At 42.3% G+C, this 16732-nt stretch overlaps 1 protein-coding gene across 6 annotated transcripts in view; it reads right to left on the bottom strand.

Moving 5' to 3' along the window:
* The window catches only part of pcloa (piccolo presynaptic cytomatrix protein a), a 62152-nt gene that overhangs the window by 11448 nt on the left and 33972 nt on the right, over positions 1 to 16732 (bottom strand). For 4 of the 6 annotated variants that reach the window (XM_030440071.1, XM_030440074.1, XM_030440075.1 and 1 more), the window contains exons 7-19: positions 14608 to 16678; positions 12725 to 12772; positions 12017 to 12099; positions 11673 to 11748; positions 9956 to 10081; positions 6347 to 6455; positions 5875 to 5939; positions 4870 to 5054; positions 4498 to 4548; positions 4200 to 4330; positions 2120 to 2146; positions 899 to 992; positions 26 to 97 (exon numbers count right to left, since the gene is read on the bottom strand). In XM_030440071.1, the coding sequence (XP_030295931.1) occupies positions 26 to 97; positions 899 to 992; positions 2120 to 2146; positions 4200 to 4330; positions 4498 to 4548; positions 4870 to 5054; positions 5875 to 5939; positions 6347 to 6455; positions 9956 to 10081; positions 11673 to 11748; positions 12017 to 12099; positions 12725 to 12772; positions 14608 to 16678 (3138 nt within the window). The remainder of the gene's footprint in view (positions 1 to 25; positions 98 to 898; positions 993 to 2119; positions 2147 to 4199; positions 4331 to 4497; positions 4549 to 4869; positions 5055 to 5874; positions 5940 to 6346; positions 6456 to 9955; positions 10082 to 11672; positions 11749 to 12016; positions 12100 to 12724; positions 12773 to 14607; positions 16679 to 16732) is intronic. The other 2 variants (XM_030440072.1, XM_030440073.1) reach the window with 2 other exon arrangements.

Here is a 16732-nt window from a genome sequence, read left to right as displayed (position 1 = left end):
CTCTAGTATTCTCAAGGAGGTTTACCTCTCCTAAGAAATCGTTAGAGGAGCCTTTGTCGTAGTCCCACACGGTCACTTCCAGGGTCTTCTTCCTCAACTGACACACACACAAACACACACACAGTCGAAGAGTTAATGTATCTTTATGGCAACCTGTTTTGTCTGGGTAGAAGGAAGCAAGCACCTACTCATGGACGAGAGGCTAGCTAACTACGCTAGCTGACACTGCAGCTCAGCTGTGGAGGACGCCATCAATGTTTACATCCACTGCTATCTCCAGCTTTGAGCCACTCGCTCAGGAGTAGGCGCATGCTTCCTTCCACGCTTCCTGTTCAAATTTACGTCTTGGCACTTCGAGGCACCACAAGCCGAGTGCCATCTGGTTCCTCTATATTCCAGAGAAGGCAGAGATCTCCACAGCCGATATCTCCAGAACTCCAGGTGAGGGGAAAAAATATGTATTTTTGATTTGAAGGGTGAACTGTCTCTTTAAGGAAAAAAACACATGATCTTGGCTTAAAGAGGGGGCAGCCGTCCAAGCAGCTTAAAAAAACATAAAGTCCACAAATTTTGCTCTTATTGATGTCGTTCCAATGAATCTAAAAGAGGATCTAAAATGATCTAATTGAATCCCAAGTGCACATCCATCTGTGCTACTGAAACTAATGGCCAGAATGATCGTCAGCATGCCAGCAGACAAAAGACAATATTCTGTCTTGTGTTGTTTTGTATAATTTTAACATTGGAATCCTGTCAAGTTACAGAAGATAGTAGCGTAATTTAGTCTAGTTAAAAACACATAATCTTTAATTAGATCTATTAAAATGTCTTATAACTCCATGGAAGCCTTTAACCACGTCGAAGGGCTCAACATGTACATTTCCTTAGGACCACATACTTGCTCCAGGAGGATGTTTTTGTAGATGACAGTCTGGTTCCACTCAGGGTTGATACTCTTGCCCGCATGTTTGGATCTCCTCTTGTTTTCGGCACTGAGGGGGAACACATCACAAAAGAGATACACTTGGTCACGGACGCGCAAAAAAAGCCCTGCCGTTTCGGTGGACCACCACAATGCAGAGGATAAGGACACGACGTGGAAGGCAGAAGGGAGAGAATGAACGAGATGCACATTGTTTGGACGGGAACAATGTATGGGCCTACGTGCATGGGTACGATGTCGGGATGCGCTGCAAAAAAGTCCATTTTGATGTCCATCGAGTCGTTTGGTCTAATGAGATACTGATGTCCTAAAACAAGTGAAAATGTGTGGCAGTAGGTAACGAGAGGTTGAATTATTTCTGATGAAATTCTTGTTTTGTTAAGAGGCCAATGACACTACTGAGGGAACCATTCTGCCAATGACTGAATTACACAAAAAAAAAAGAAAAATATATTTGGAAAAAAGCCAATTTGCGCAAGAAACAATTGCATAATGTGACTGACTAATTATTTCACTTGTTTTAAGGAAAAAAAACAAACACTTTACGTCACAGAAGACTCACTTGAAAAGAATGAATGGCTTTTCTAAAGATGGATGTTTTTTGCAGTGTGTGGGGTTTGACTTCAGATTGTGGGGTATGAGTCAGTCTGTAAGAGTTAGTTTGGTCAAGACAAGGACTAAAATAATGGGATGAGTTAGGACTGCGGAGCAAATCAATGGGAGTGTGTAGTGAAAGTGGCGGGGCATCAGGGGCACGATGTAGGACATTACTGGGGGGATTTTAATCACAGAACAGGGACAAACTAAAGGGTGTCGGGTTCAATGTTAGGATTTCAAATTACAATGGAACAAAAACAGACCATCTACCAGGAAAACACAACGGTTAGCTGGGAAAATCAGCACAAAGGGGACCCCAAGTTTAGATGTGGTATGTTAAAAGAGATGGGAAGATGTTAATACTTAGGGGATTCAACTCCTCTAAAAATGCAATGCAAAGAGAATATTTAGCCTAAAAGGTGAGTGGAACATCATGAGAGTATGGGGACCGGGGGGGGGGGGAAAAAAGAACTGACTTGTATCAATAAGCTTCCAATCAGTTAGAAAACAACTTTTTTGTTACCTTCACCAAACTTCAACCAAAACAAACCAAAGAACCAAAGTGGGCAAGTCACATACCTGGCGTTCTGGACAACCATGACCTGACTGAGAGGGGGTCCAGCATGCATTAAATATAAAGAACAACATACAGAAACAATAGTCAGAGGGAGGGTGGGGGCGTCAGAGAGACAGTCTGTGGACTGTGAGTGTGTGCGTGGGAAGGGGAGATCACTGTATTTAGGCTTAGTGTGAGTTCTGTAGGGGTAGTGTGTGTTTAGTAAGAGGGGCAAGAGCTGAGGGGGGGAGTGTGGTGTGCTGCAGCAGCGGCGGTGGGTTGAATTTGTGCTTTTGTGTCTCATGAACAGCATGTATGTGTGCTGAGAGGGCTTTCAGGTGATGTAACGCATCCATTGGCAACCAGAGTGGAGATCTGCTGCTCATGGGCCCGAGTGAACAGCTGATTTAAGATTTAACTATAGATCTTTGTCAGATGAGAGGAATTCAGAGTGGTCGGTGCTAGGGCTATGACCTCATCTAGCTGCCATTAGCTTTTTAGCTCAGTTAGCTATGCGGCTAGCAGTCCTATCAGCCAGTGCCAACCACTGGAGGCCTGAACTATACTGTCAGACTATCGTATCTTGGGGAACAAAATAGTGAGGTGTTAGCTTGTTAACATGCTAACTTCAGTAGACATCTCCAAGTACATAGATATCTTTGGCTTCTCCTCAAGTAAAATAAAAGTACATATTCTGCACATTGTACAATATACCATTAACAACATCCAGATATATGACATACAATAGTGCAAATGGGCAGGTTGCAGCAAATGGGTCGTATAAATAAACTGGAGAGCAGGTCTTATATGTAGCAGGTGTTTCCTGATGCATTCATTCTGTGTTCAGTGGGGAATAAAAGACTTCTTACATATGTTCCGGCTGGCCCTTGGGACCCCGAATCGACTGCCAGACGGGAGCAACTCAAACTCTCGCTGCAGCTGGTGTGAGATATCTGCAGCAGTATGTTGAGCCTTTCCATGCACAGCACTGCCAAATACACTGCAAAGTTGTGCGGCTTGCCAATCACCTCCCCTGCAATGTCCACTTACAGCTTACAGTATGTTATGTGCAGCCTGGAGAAGCGTAATCCGCAGCTAAATACAAAGTGAAATGCAATGAATTTCCCCAAAACGCAACTATTTCTCCCACTTTTCCTGGTGAATCTAGATTAAAACTATTATTTATAACCACCTGTTTCACTGCGGGGGCTCCATGCGGTTGCCAGGAGATCTGTGATGCCACTGAAAAGCCTCTGATAGCTGCGAGCGTGTCCGTGTATACACACATGTAGCATATACACAAGTATGTGCGTCTTTCCATAACCACATTCAGTCGGGGCGCCACTCTTCCTATTCTTTTTGGATTAACCCCTAACCCCGTCTCAAACCCACAGTAGCGTTTGCACCTGCACATTTCAAACTTCAAGAGTGGCGTCTGCAAATCCCACAGCCATATATTATTGCTTTTATCTGAAACAATCCCAGTAAGGCTTCAACACTCTCTCCAGGGATCTCGAACAGCGGAGAAGGTGGGAGAGTAAATTACATTACAGCACAATCACAGTGAGACAGAGAGCCCTGGACTTATGAGGGAGTGTGGATCGTATTTCGCGTGAATATGAGAGCTATTGATTTTGACTGCACTCACACCTACAGGAGAACACCCATAAACACAAGAACACTAGCTACTTCATTTCATTTACATATTTCTTATGTCATCCAGCCGCGATAAGGAGCTGATGATGAGTGCCGTAACTAGGAGCCCATATCACAGGAAGCAACGTTATAAACGCTATGGAATTGATACCAAAGAAAGGTCATGTGCTGCACATTGAAAGATGTCATGGTAAGCCAAAATCAATTGTAAATCGATTTTAAAATGAATGGAAATTAGGTTTGAGCTTGACAAAGTGGCTGCATTCGTAGTCTGGGAATATCTCGGCAGGTATTTTTCTTCTAAAAGTGGCTAAACAGGACAGAAAAGCATAAAAACAGTGACTTCTAACATCATTTTTCTTCTTCTGTACTGCCTGTCCTACACTGTTCCTGTTCCTGTTCTGAGCTATTTAACGTGTGCTTGCAGTTTCCACACCCTTGACTCACCCTCTCCCTGGTAGAAGATAAACTTTAACAAATGGGTCAGAGTAGCCATTGTTGTCACGCGGGACAAGGTTTCTGGCCTGCAGGACATGAACGATCAAGTTGCCGAGCTGCTTGTCGTAGTGGATTTGAAGCTGCGAAAAGAAGCACACGGAATTACAATGGATTCAAATGCATTTGGGCAGAGAGACGATGCGAAAAAAAACTTACAACTTTGCAAAAAATTAACAGTTTTAAGAACTCGGTATATATTTTATCTGTACTCTTACATCTCGTCGTCCTACTGTTTAGTTTCACAGACCTGTATCTCTCCGGAGATGGGGTGGGACTGGATCTTTGTTCCCTCTGCAGTCTGTGAGAAATAAAAGCAACTTGCTTAGTTACTGCTGGCAACGATATGTAGGTGGATACGTTATGTTCAGAGGTGGGTGTTCACACTGTACAGTATGTACTGTGCTGCGCTGTGCTCATGCAGACCTTGAGGCTAAACTACGAGTTAAACTCTGGAAATTGATGCATCTGTTTTAGTATTCATCTCAGATGACTTACAAGTGGTAAATGTTTTATTTATAATGAAAGAAAAGCTTCCAAATGTAGGAGGACTTGGAAGTGGGAGACAAATCTCAAATCTATTTCTAAGATGAACATGACAATCTACATTCTGTGGACTCGCCTTGCTGCTGTGGCGTTTCTTGCTGACGGAGGGTGATCCTGGCTGACCGGGGCTGGAGGTCGCTGAGGTGGTGGCAGGCAAGGAAGAGGTGGAGGTGGAGGAGGGACCCTGCTGCTGGGACACCTTTTGCAGCTCAGCCGCCAGCTGCTTGGGGTCAACGCCGGGAGACCTGGGAGGTCTGTCACCTGGACACACACAAGAGCATTATCACGCAAAGGGAACCCACATGTAGTCGTGCATGAAGACAAAGAGGAGAGGTGGACGCTGTGTTCACGTGATTGATGCTTGGTGTTTATGTTTCTATATATTTATTCATTTATAAAACATAAACTCGTATTAACATTGGAAATAAGTATTTAAGCTAAAATCTACCTAATTAAAGTTAAAAGTGTAATGGTAATCGTCAAGTAACTCGGTTATTTTGTGTGTTTACCAAATAACAAAATGTGTAAACAGGAGGGGGCCTGAAAAACTACAGTCACCTACTGTAATCGATCATTTTAATCCGGCCCTGTACAGTCTCTCCTGGCTGAAAATAAACCGGCGGAAACACCAGAAACACCGTTACCACCTCATATTCTGGGTTTGTTTTGATTCAACATCGAGATTTTTTTTCATACGTGTGAAATGTTCTATATTTGTGCAGCACGGAGGAGTTACAAAATTTCCATTTTGTTATGCAACCGCCGTGTTGTATGATGACGAAGAAAACCACCCTGAACCTTGAGAAGTCTGATTCTTCTCCTTCCAGGCGTCATTCCATTGAAAAGGAACAAGGGAACAGAAAACAGTCATCCAATAGCGAGGTTTTACAGTGTCGTAGCTTTTCTGAGAACAATGTGATATTCCCAGTGTAATGCAGGCAGAGAGAGAAATGCTGGACTCAAGAAAAGAGAGAACGCAACTTAATTTGAGAACTCCGAGAAGGCAGAGGCGGGGGTGCGGACAAAGTGAGAAGCGGCACTGAACGTTGGGTGTTGGAGCTATAGAAATATTGCAGCTCACCTTTGCTGTGCTCCTGGAAATCCAGGTGGTCGGACCCTTCAGACTCAGCCAGCATGTTGAGGTCCCTGAAAGACCGACGAAAGAATAATGTGTCATATAACTCTGATTATTAAAACTCAAGTAGAAAAGAGAAAATGAATGATAGGACAATGCAGTGATAACGAAAATATGACTTATTACTTTCAATGTATTAATAACAAAACGCAGATTCTATTTAAAGGGGGGTGTCTTCTAGGATTTAATGTGTGCTTCGGGAGGAAATTGAGCTTTTCAGAATCACGGCAATGATGGGGAAAAAGGAAAAGAAGAATGGAGGTGGACATTCGGTAGATGAAGAGGCAGGAAATGTAAGAAGAGCAATGATTTGATTAGGAAGGCGATGGAGAGTTATGATTAAAGCATGATGACTTAAATTGAAAACTGAGGATGGCACGCTAACAATAGAACGCAGAGACACAAAGGTTATACTCACAGTCTGACGCACACTTCCGCTTCATTACACGGCTGTCCGACGAGCCCCTGTACCTCTTCGTAGGTTTTCCCCGTCAGAAGAACACCATTCCACTCCAGGACTTGCATTCCTGCACACAGGCACAAATTTGAACACGCAAACAAAAAAAAAAACAAATTAAGCGTCAGTGGCGTGTCTGTTGATTCGATTTTTTTTCCAATATCCAGTACAAACGTTTTCACCTCAAACCAAAAAAAGCAAATCAAAGCCTTGAAGTGAGTCGCACTTTAAAGGGATCAATTCGTTCTGAAACAAAATTCACATTGACCCGAACGAGGGATCAGTTCAGGGTCGCGCAGAGCGTTCGTTTTGAAAGAAAACAATCTTTGATTCTTGCACTCAGACAACGTGTGCGTCAGACTGCAGGCCAGAACTGGAGAGAATAACTGCTGGTGACAGCCCAAACAGCATCTGTGCGACGAAGACGCTTGCAGAGCACTCATGCACAGAACTGGGTTAAAAATGAACATGAACGCGGCCCCTTATTTTTATTTTAGCCTGGAAAGAACACAAAATCTAGTAAAATGAAACATTCTAAAATGTCTCGTAGAAGGAAGGAACTGAGTGAGCACTCATATAAATCCACACACCATCACGGCAAACCCACTGCAACCTACAACACACACCCCGCCTCACTGGCAGCACTTACACGGATTGAAGCAGCTCATCAGGAGGGTCTTGTGTTTGCGACGATACTCTCGAGCTGCATGTGTGAGCGACAGGCAAGACGTTGTAGTTTCACCCTGATATTAGTTACCGAATCATTCACACAGTCGCAGGTTGAGAGTTGAATTTCAGAGATCAGAGAAACAAGCGCGCATTCGTACACAAACTCCGTGACACTAAGCCTCTGCAGCTGTTGATTCTGACAATGTTTCCCCATATTTGCACTGTGGAGGGCGAGACGCCGCGTTCCCACTGGCGGAACCAAAGTACTTTGCAGCCATTCTGCTCAGTGCTGATGACAGGGTTATGGGTGTTATCGTGGTTGAGTTGTCCTCGCGGCTAACAACACCGCAGATGCATCTTGACTCTTGTACTGAGGCAATCGTCAACAGACTTTGTTCTGTTCTGTTCATAGAGGAATAATGCATTAGACTTGCATAGCAGGAGCTGGACAATGATGGTTGAGACAGGGTATGATTACAGTAATGGGTAGCACAGGGGTTACACATAAAGAGTACGATGGAATACAAGTGTACAGTACGTAAATGTGAATGAAAGAATCTAAGATAGTGTTCAGTCAATTACACAGCGAACTGAATCCTCTACTCTTTGACTTTTCCAAGATACAGCCCTTATTCAGAAACTATGCCTTCAAATGAGCTGTCAGGACGTCCGTAAGTTTGTGGTGTCACAACTACGGCCTGTGTCCTTCCAGATTTTACCTATCCACTGTCTTTTCAGTTGCTGATCAATCAGGGAGCAGTGAGTTGATTTGTCAGATTTTCAACATTTTCATACAGCTTGCAACCTGGATCACAGAAGCACGACATTTCTGGTTCCTACCCTGAATGTGATTTCATAAGAAAATGGCCGCCAAGTGGATATGGTCTATGGTTGCAAAAAACTGCCAGAGCTGGTGCCAAAACATGGTGAATGACACCTGCTCAGGCCTGTGAGAGCCGACCAATAAGAGCAGACTGGGCTAACATTGGGCTGTAGGGATGTTTAAGTCCAGCAGGTGTGGATTGCTGTGAAACTTGCTACAGATATTCAAGGTCCTTATAGAAAACATTCAAATGACTTTGGCGCTCCCAAGATGTACATCTAACGCCATCTTTGTCATTGGTTATTGTTTGCATGCTAACACGCTAAACTGAGAAGGCAACATGGTGAACATCACACAATGTTAGCATTTAGCTAGGAGCATTTTTGTGCCTAATTACTGTCTCACAGATTCGCTATCATGGCTGTAGACACTTAGTTTGTTTTTTTACATGATCCATGTTTATATTTCCCCTGCTCTGCAAATCAAATATGCATTTATTTTGTTGCAAGGAACGCTGGGGGTACATCAGCCCTCGCTTTGTTGTAAAGACAAAGTTTTTCAACTCAAGACAAATTCTGTGAGCCACATTAAGCACCAATTTCCCCACTATTGTTCCCGTCTGTGTTTGTTTTAATTGTGTTTTTTTAATTAAGCGGTTTCCACTGGCACTCTCTTAAGAAGGCCCTCAAAGAGAAGTTTAGAGAGGAAAAACACAGAGGAGACAGCAATGTTGGAGGGAGACACAAACAAGAACAGAAAGTACGGAAAAGGATTGCCCACACACACACACACACACACACACATCCACAGAGCACAGACAGATGGATAGCACAGTGCGCAAATCCAAACCGGGCAGTATTTCTCTCTCCCTATCTCGCCATCCATAGATCACCAGTGTGACAGCTTCAAAAAGGCCCGGCCCACGGCTTTACCGATTGTCAGACACCCTCAGCGTGGCTCAACACAGAGATTAAAGGGGACTATGAGGAGACAGATGGACTCAGGGGGTGAGAGGGTTAACTGCTCCCAGATTCCCACATGTGAAATCAATAGCACCTCATGAAATGTGTTCCTGTTAATATACCGCACACGGCAATTCATCCTGGGGTGGCGTCAGCGAGGGGCGTGTAACGGTGAAATCACAGGTCATATATCAGTGCGCAATGGTGACTTGAGCTCACTGTAGCATCTGTGCTGTAGCTGTTTCATCCTGCTGTATATGAACTGCTTCACCTCTACAATTTTTTTTAAGCATTTTTTTTTTTACTTCACTTGGGATAAACTGCCAATACTAATTGTTGACAGCGAGGGTGACATTATTTGTTGCTAGTTTTACAGAAATAGAATCTAAATCAGACTTAAGGGGTGCATCCTTCTTACTGCTAAAGCGATGTTGATGTCATCTGGCAGATTGCTGCGTGGATCATCACCCTACTTGACCCGTCTTTGACATTTAACAGTGGTTAACAAGTTGTGAAGGCAGGTAACACCAGGCCTGGTGATCCATACGTGGGTGTTTTATAAATATTCTGCCAACTCTGTTCCTGCAGGCAAATCTCCTCCCCCGTTCTCCCTGTGACAGTCCTGATAATGCAATACTAAAAAGTATACAAACCGGCTGTTGAGTCGATGAGCTGATAAAACAAGATGCAAGTAAATACTTAAACTTTGACAAATATGCAAGTGCAGCCAGCAGCCAGTTAGCTTAGCTTAGCACAAAGCCTGGAAATGGAGGAGATGGCTAGCTTTGTTTTGTCCAAAGGCGGCAAAAATCCACCCAGTAGCACATGTTAGCACCTCTGTCAGGAAATCATCAGGGTCATAACCCCTTGTACAACCACAGTGTGATGTTTTTAGACTTGTATGAATTTAACAAATGGGATATGACATGTTGCTCAAAGCAGTGTAGCCTCTGGTCACAGCCATGCTAGCTTCCCCCTGTTTACACCATGTACTAGGCTAAGCTAACTGGCTGCTGACAGCACATCATCTTCAATGTGCTTTTTACTTTATTCTCTTTAGGCCAACAAACAAACACTTGCAAGAATAGGTGGGTTTAATTTGGGAAAAGAGCTTACCTTCTAGAATCTTTCCTGTTTGTTCGGCAGCTCCACCAGGCAGGACTTTGGCAACGTAGGCCCCAATGTCTCCATTAGAGCCAGGCACCTCTTTCCCTCCAACCACACGGATACCCAGACCATTTCCTGGTAAGGACCAACAACAAACACTGGTGAGCGGCATTGTTAATTAGTCGGTGGTCTCAGTGGCATTCAACATCTATTTTGTTGTGAAGATACAAAGGGGATAAAGTGTGTGTGGACTCAAATTTAGCTACTGCGCTTCAGAGCCAAAATGTAGTAATTAAAGGAATTTGTCAATTTTAGCATCTGAAAATTATTTTGGCATTGAAATGTTTAATTTATGTGTTATAGAATCACAATTGTGACAGAGAGGCAGCCAAAAGGACAGCTAAGTATGAGGGATTTATAAAGCTAGCTAGACACTGTACCGGTGTTAGCTATAGCCTTAGCTTAACCTACAACTACATTTACTTAAAGGTGTTTCACTGCCTTTAATATGTCTTTGGTGAACTATATTCTTAGTTTATTTGTTAATTATATTAATTAATTATACGTATCTAAATGAGGTAGTGGCTTAATCAAATTATAATGTAATGTAATGTAACCTTCTAAAGGTAACTAATGTTAGCTTAGCAGGGTTAAAGTGTTGTCATCTCAGTTTCAATCAAGTCATTTAAATTACTTGTTTATATATATATATTAAATATTATATATGTAAGTAAATATTAGTAGTAGACATACCAGAACTAAATAGATTTAATCCCTAAATATGTACTGTAAACTGTTATTTTTTTTTTTCTGTTTGGTAGCTACTACAGCTTAAAGAGGTATAACAAAGAAGGCCAACAACCTTTATTTTTCTGAGTTTGATAGCCAGCGTAAAAGCTTGAAGTTTCACTACTGCTGTTGTTACCGCTCTCTACTCTACCTTTGTGGATGGCATACCAGCCAGCATCTCTGCCAACTATCTACAAACCACATATGGATCTGTTATCTCTCCTTCCAAAGGTCACGCATAAAAAGGCCTCCCTCTACGCAGAACCAGAAGTTCCCTCATTTAACAGAATTAAACACTGTAATATAGTTAAAATGGCTCAGCTCAGCACCAGGCCCTCATAAACAAAACGCTTCCTTTGTGGGCTGTTTGCTAATTGCATAAGATAATCCAGAGTGTGAGGGATACGCCATTTTGAGCATGGCAATGACTGATGAGCGTGGAGACGAGCCAAATCAAAAGGGAAGCCAGGAAATGAAATGTCTGCCTGCTTTGAGCCTGGAGGAATGGTGTGATGGAACGTAATGGCACGGGAAGTGACTCGCCAGTTTTCTTGAGATCTGCCATGAATATCAAGTAAATAGAATGCATGAAGCGCACTTGTCATGCTCTGTAAACCTAATGAGACGTTATGGCACGTATCAATATGTGCATTTCACTGTCTTTACACCTTCTTTTAATAATTTTGAATCTATTTTATAATCACTCATATTCACTCAGAGGAAAACAGTGCTGGGAGCAGTGCATATTTGATGCAGTCAGTAAGCAACGGGGTCAATAAATTCTGATGCATGCATTACAGTCAATAACACATTAGCTTGGCGCACATGCCTTTCTGAATGCATGTTATTCCTTGTTATTCCTAGTCTTAGCATTCTCTTTCGGTTTAGCATGCTGCTGTTGTTATTGAATAAAATGCAGAAAACTGTGTTACTTTACCTGAGACACTGCGGTCTTTGGGATCCCTCTGCAGTTTGACCCTGAGGTGAGGGAAGGGGTAGTACGGGCCTTTTCCCTGTGGCCCATACACAATGGTGAGATGTCATGTACGCACAGGGTAAATGGGAAACAGTTAGGTATGGATTCTTTGCAACGTGGACATATATGTGGCATTTAAGTGCCTTTCGTTACCATTTGAGCGAACATACCACATATAATTATCCAGGTGATCAGAGTGTGGGTGCATGCATTTCATTACAGCTTGGACTTGCTACACAGTACATGTGGGGGATTTGCTAACAGTGTCGGTGTTCAGTAAGTTGATGTGTTTGTCCCCGTTTCACCTGTCTCTTCTCTTGTCCGTTCTCTGACCATCCGTCCCTAGGTTTGTCAAACCAGTCGGTCTCCTCACGTCTAAGGTGGTAGGCTTCAGGGATAAAAACAAGCAGCACCAATCAGAACCAATCTGAGAACCTGGACCTTTGTTTAACCTACCACATCGAATTAATTTTTTCAGTTTTAAACAGGTGAGATAGGTATAAAGGTCCTAACGTATCATAAGCCAAATTATATTCACAAGAAGTCGATAATAATTATTGAAAAAGAAAAGAAAAGAAAAAAAAAATTATTTAACTTGCACGTGAAAAGGAGAAAGGATGCCAAACAACATTATAAGTATTATAAACTGAAGACGGAGTGAAATAAAAGCAGTATTAGTACATGATGTGTATTAGCATAATATAAACCAATAGTGTGGTCATTTTCTATGAATGTAAATGTTGGGTATGCACATATTATTGCATTATTTCTAATTTCGATTGTACGGAATATCTGAAACATGTATGTCTTTATATAACTTTGCATGAATTTTGCAATGTAAAGATCATTGAAAATTTCTTCCAGGAATTGTAAAAAATTAAATTGCTATTTATTTGCAATTTTATTAGTGTCCTAAAACCTCCCCAACATCTTAATATCTATAGATGCTATATATGGTGTGCAGGTTAATATGTTAGCTAATGGATGACTAGAAAACCGAACTAATACTCTACCATTGGTTGCATCGTCTCTGTTCAAAGCCATCAGGGAATCACTTAGCGCTGAAATCAAGGCAAATGTGTTTACATTGCAAAATGATGGGATCCAATATGAATTTATTAACAAGTAGTTATGCCACATTCAAGACAACTTAGAGCTAGAAACTATAAATGTTTAAACCAGAAAGATAAACAATAGTACCTCTTTGAGAACCTGAACTACTAAAACTGTAACATTTTGCATCCCCTTCTCATGAACAAATCCTCAGCCTGGAAATTGTCCAGGTCGTTGCTGCTTTTAAAGCACTCCCCAGAACACATGAACTACAGTGATTAAATGGTTTTAGTCAAAACTGGAAGAGTAGGCATTACCAATATATTGCTTATATATACACACCGTGATACAATATACTATTTATGGCTTTTGCCAAGCAAAAATAATCCAAGGGTTGTAAAAGCAGATGCTGCTTTAAACTAAAATGTATGTTATGTTCTTGCTTAAAAAAAAGTAATTATATCCCCTGTTGGAATAAGACACTGTTCAGAATACTTGATAATAATGGGGTCATCTTAAAGATGAAAGTTCAGACTACAATATGCTTTCAGTATTTGGAAGTGAAGAGAAAAATAGTTAATGTTTGTTGAGCAGTTAATTAAAATAATCAGGTCGGTAGTGTTCTTGCATTGTTGAGTCCTCAAGTTTTATGATCAAATATACAGGAAACAAGGGCTGTACTAATAGAATGTGTTCATTTTCACAAAAGTGAGGCAGCAATACTTTTAGGAAATGCAGTAAAAGAAAGGTTAATAGAACTAAATGTAGTCCATGCAACATAAAGTCACTGATGCATCACAATACAAGCAAGTATTTATGACAAGACATGCAAGTTAAAGTGTTGTATTTATTACATACATTCAAGTGTTGCAACCAAAGATCATGCAATTCAAAAAAATACAATCAAGGTCGCCCTACTGTAACGACTAAGTCTTTCTAAGGATGTCAGTATAATTTGGTAACATGATGATGTTGCCTTTAGTTTGGTATAAAGCTTTAAACCATAAATATATTATACACTTAAATACGATCATGAAGTACACCAATATTACCCACTATTCTCCATATACATCAACTGTTGGAGACTCCAAAAATATACTCTATGTACTATCAGCTATGTTATTATATTACAATGTCATTTTGAAGAGAAACTGCATAAGAACTGGTTCAACTGACAGAATTCGGTACCAATTATGCAAATTTTGCAAGTGGGGGAGGCACTTTTCAGTGTGTCATTTGTGGGAAGAAAAAGGTTTTCTGAATCTGACCTAAATTTTGAAGGATTATTATGTTATTGTGGCTCAAACCTTGTATGATTAACAAGCAGGAATACTTGAGAGAGTGAAAATCTTCTTCGAGAGTTGAAACATCAACAAATGACAGCATGCTCTAAATAGGTGTGCAATATCTAGTTGAGGAGGGAAACCTCTCACACAATGTAGCTGTAACAGACAGTTACACAGTACTGAGACATGCAGTGAACTAATATGGGAAAATGTGACATAATATCTAGAATACAGACAGAAACACTGTGCATGCATAAAGATACATTCGAGCAAACCCTATAAGACGTCAGAAAGATTTACAAAGGCATGCATGCATACCAGAAATCAACTGATCAACCAAAAGTACTGACACCAGAACACAAAAATAAGTTACATTCATCGAAGATAAGGTTAGATATGAAAACATGAAAAAGAGACACATGCAGACTTTCAGTGAATACACAAACACTAGTACACAGTAGTACTAATTGCAAGCAAGACAAACCAAAAAACAGACATTCTTAAGGATGAAACATTCAGAAGTAGAAGAGTGACGATGTGACAAGTCTGTTTTTTACCTTCACTATCTGACATGGTGCCCTGAAGGTCATCCATCAGCACATAACCCCTACCCCTGGTTGGTTCTTCCCTGATATGTTGCTGCTGCTGGGAGTCTTGCAAGGACAGACAGGAACCAAACTGGTCCCTTGAATCAGCAGAGATGGGCGGCAGAGGTCCTGCTGATGCACGGGCCATGCCCATAGGCTGACCCACAGGACTCAGGGGGCTTTCTTCCTCCGAGTTCTGGGCCACTATGGGTATTCGGCCACGTCCACTTTGCACGATGGGAAGGCTTGTTGGTTTGGTGCGACCAGAGGGAGTTTGGTAGCTTGGTACATCTCCAGATGCTTCACCGTCTCCTTTAAGCCTCAGTGAAGAGCTGGAAGGATCCCTTTTGATAGACAAGTCCAGACCATAGCATGATGTGGGCCTGGATGAGGGTCTTGAGCGACTACCACTTGGATAGGCAGAGTCCAAACCTAAGCTCTGGCCCAAGTTTAGAGACCCAGCCAAGTTGGCACCTAAGGTGGACCCCAGGTATTTTTGCTGCTCTGCAATATTCTTACGAAGGCCAAAGGTAATCTCATCCTGTGAGAGCCGGCTGGTTCTTGTAGATGCACTAGTAGAACCAAGATAGCTGGTGTAGTCTGTCTCCAGACCTCTGGTGTCTGTAATAGATGAATACTTGGAGGAGATCTTCGGATCTAACAACGGAGTTTTATGTTTTTGGTACAACATGGATGCTGGGAGATTTTTAGCTGCCTGCTTCTCTAGAGTAAGACGACTGATACTGTACTTATCTGTCTTTGGATAGTGTCTTTGGGAGTAACTAGAGACACCAGAGCTTGGAGTATAGTAGTGTTGGGAGGAGAGACCTGCCAACTGTTCTAGGTTTTCTGTCCCACCAGTACTTCTCCTAAATTCTTGCTTCAGCTGCTGCTTCAGGAGTTTAAGCTCATAGGGTTCCTCCATTGCATCCTCTTCATCAGGGGTCTTTCCATACGTATGGAGTCTAGAGGTGGATCCCAGATAGTCAGTAGAACCCAGATCGGCGGCACTCCTGCGTAGCAGCTTCTCTGCCTTGGCTAGCTCTCTTTCAGCCAAACTGTAAGATGAAGACAGACCTGTGGAGCTTTTAGCCAGTTCTGCAGCATCTTCCAGCAACATGTAACTCCGAGGTGTATGGTGATCTACATCTGTGTAATAGGAATCAGAGACAGTTGACATGGGGCTACGTGCTAGACTTCCCACCTCCAAGGCTCTGAGGTCAAGGTGGTTGCCATATTTGTCATACTTTACTCCCAGATAAGCTGATGATGTGGGATCAGGCTGGCGGCTAATGACATCATATTTAGTTGCATCTAGCTCTGAGAGAAGGGCTGCTTGTCTGGCTGCTTTTTGTTGCAACAGTAACATCTGGTGGTAACTCTGCTGCTGGGAGCTAGTCAGAGAAGGGACAGAGGAATAGAGAGAATGAGACTGGTAGGACTGAGGAGTCTGGTACAGTGACTGCTGGTATTGGCTTTGAGGATATTGGTATGAGTATTTTCCATAATCATGCTTGGTTTGCGGTGGGACAAATTCATCCAGTTCTGACTGTGGAGCTGTCCTAGGACGCTCAAGACCATGACCTTCAATCTCCTCATCCTCGCCATCTCCACGCCCACCTCTAGTCTCTCGGATGTTACTAACCTCACTGTCTGACATGTAGTCCCTGTCCTCAGCAACACTCTGCAAGTAGGCCCTTTCCCTCTTTTCTCTTTCCTTGAGTAGCACATCTTTTCGCCGATTAATGCCCATCTCCAAATACCTTAGTTTGGCATCAATCTCTTTCTCTTCCTCATCTAACTCTGCTTGTCTTTTGCGGAGTTTGGAGGACTCCCGTTCCACAAGATCTAGCTCACGATCAATATCTTGTAGGATCTTGGCACGTGCCATGTTGGAATTGCGGCACATTCTTCGGCGTGCAGAACCAGTACTGTATGCTGTTTGGCCAGTGGTTGTCGACTCATCCTCTGATGGTGGATTGGGGAGAGTCCTCTTCACCTTCTTCTGAGTGCCTGTTGATGTGCCACCTGAGCCTTTGCCCTGTATAAAAATTGAGCCAAAAACTACTGATCAGATATGCAGGAATTACAACAC

This window comes from Sparus aurata, chromosome 14 (genome assembly GCF_900880675.1).
Source record: "Sparus aurata chromosome 14, fSpaAur1.1, whole genome shotgun sequence".
NCBI classification, from domain to species: Eukaryota; Metazoa; Chordata; class Actinopteri; order Spariformes; family Sparidae; genus Sparus; species Sparus aurata.
Note: the sequence above shows the minus strand (reverse complement) of the source record. Positions and strands in the feature narration are given on the sequence as shown.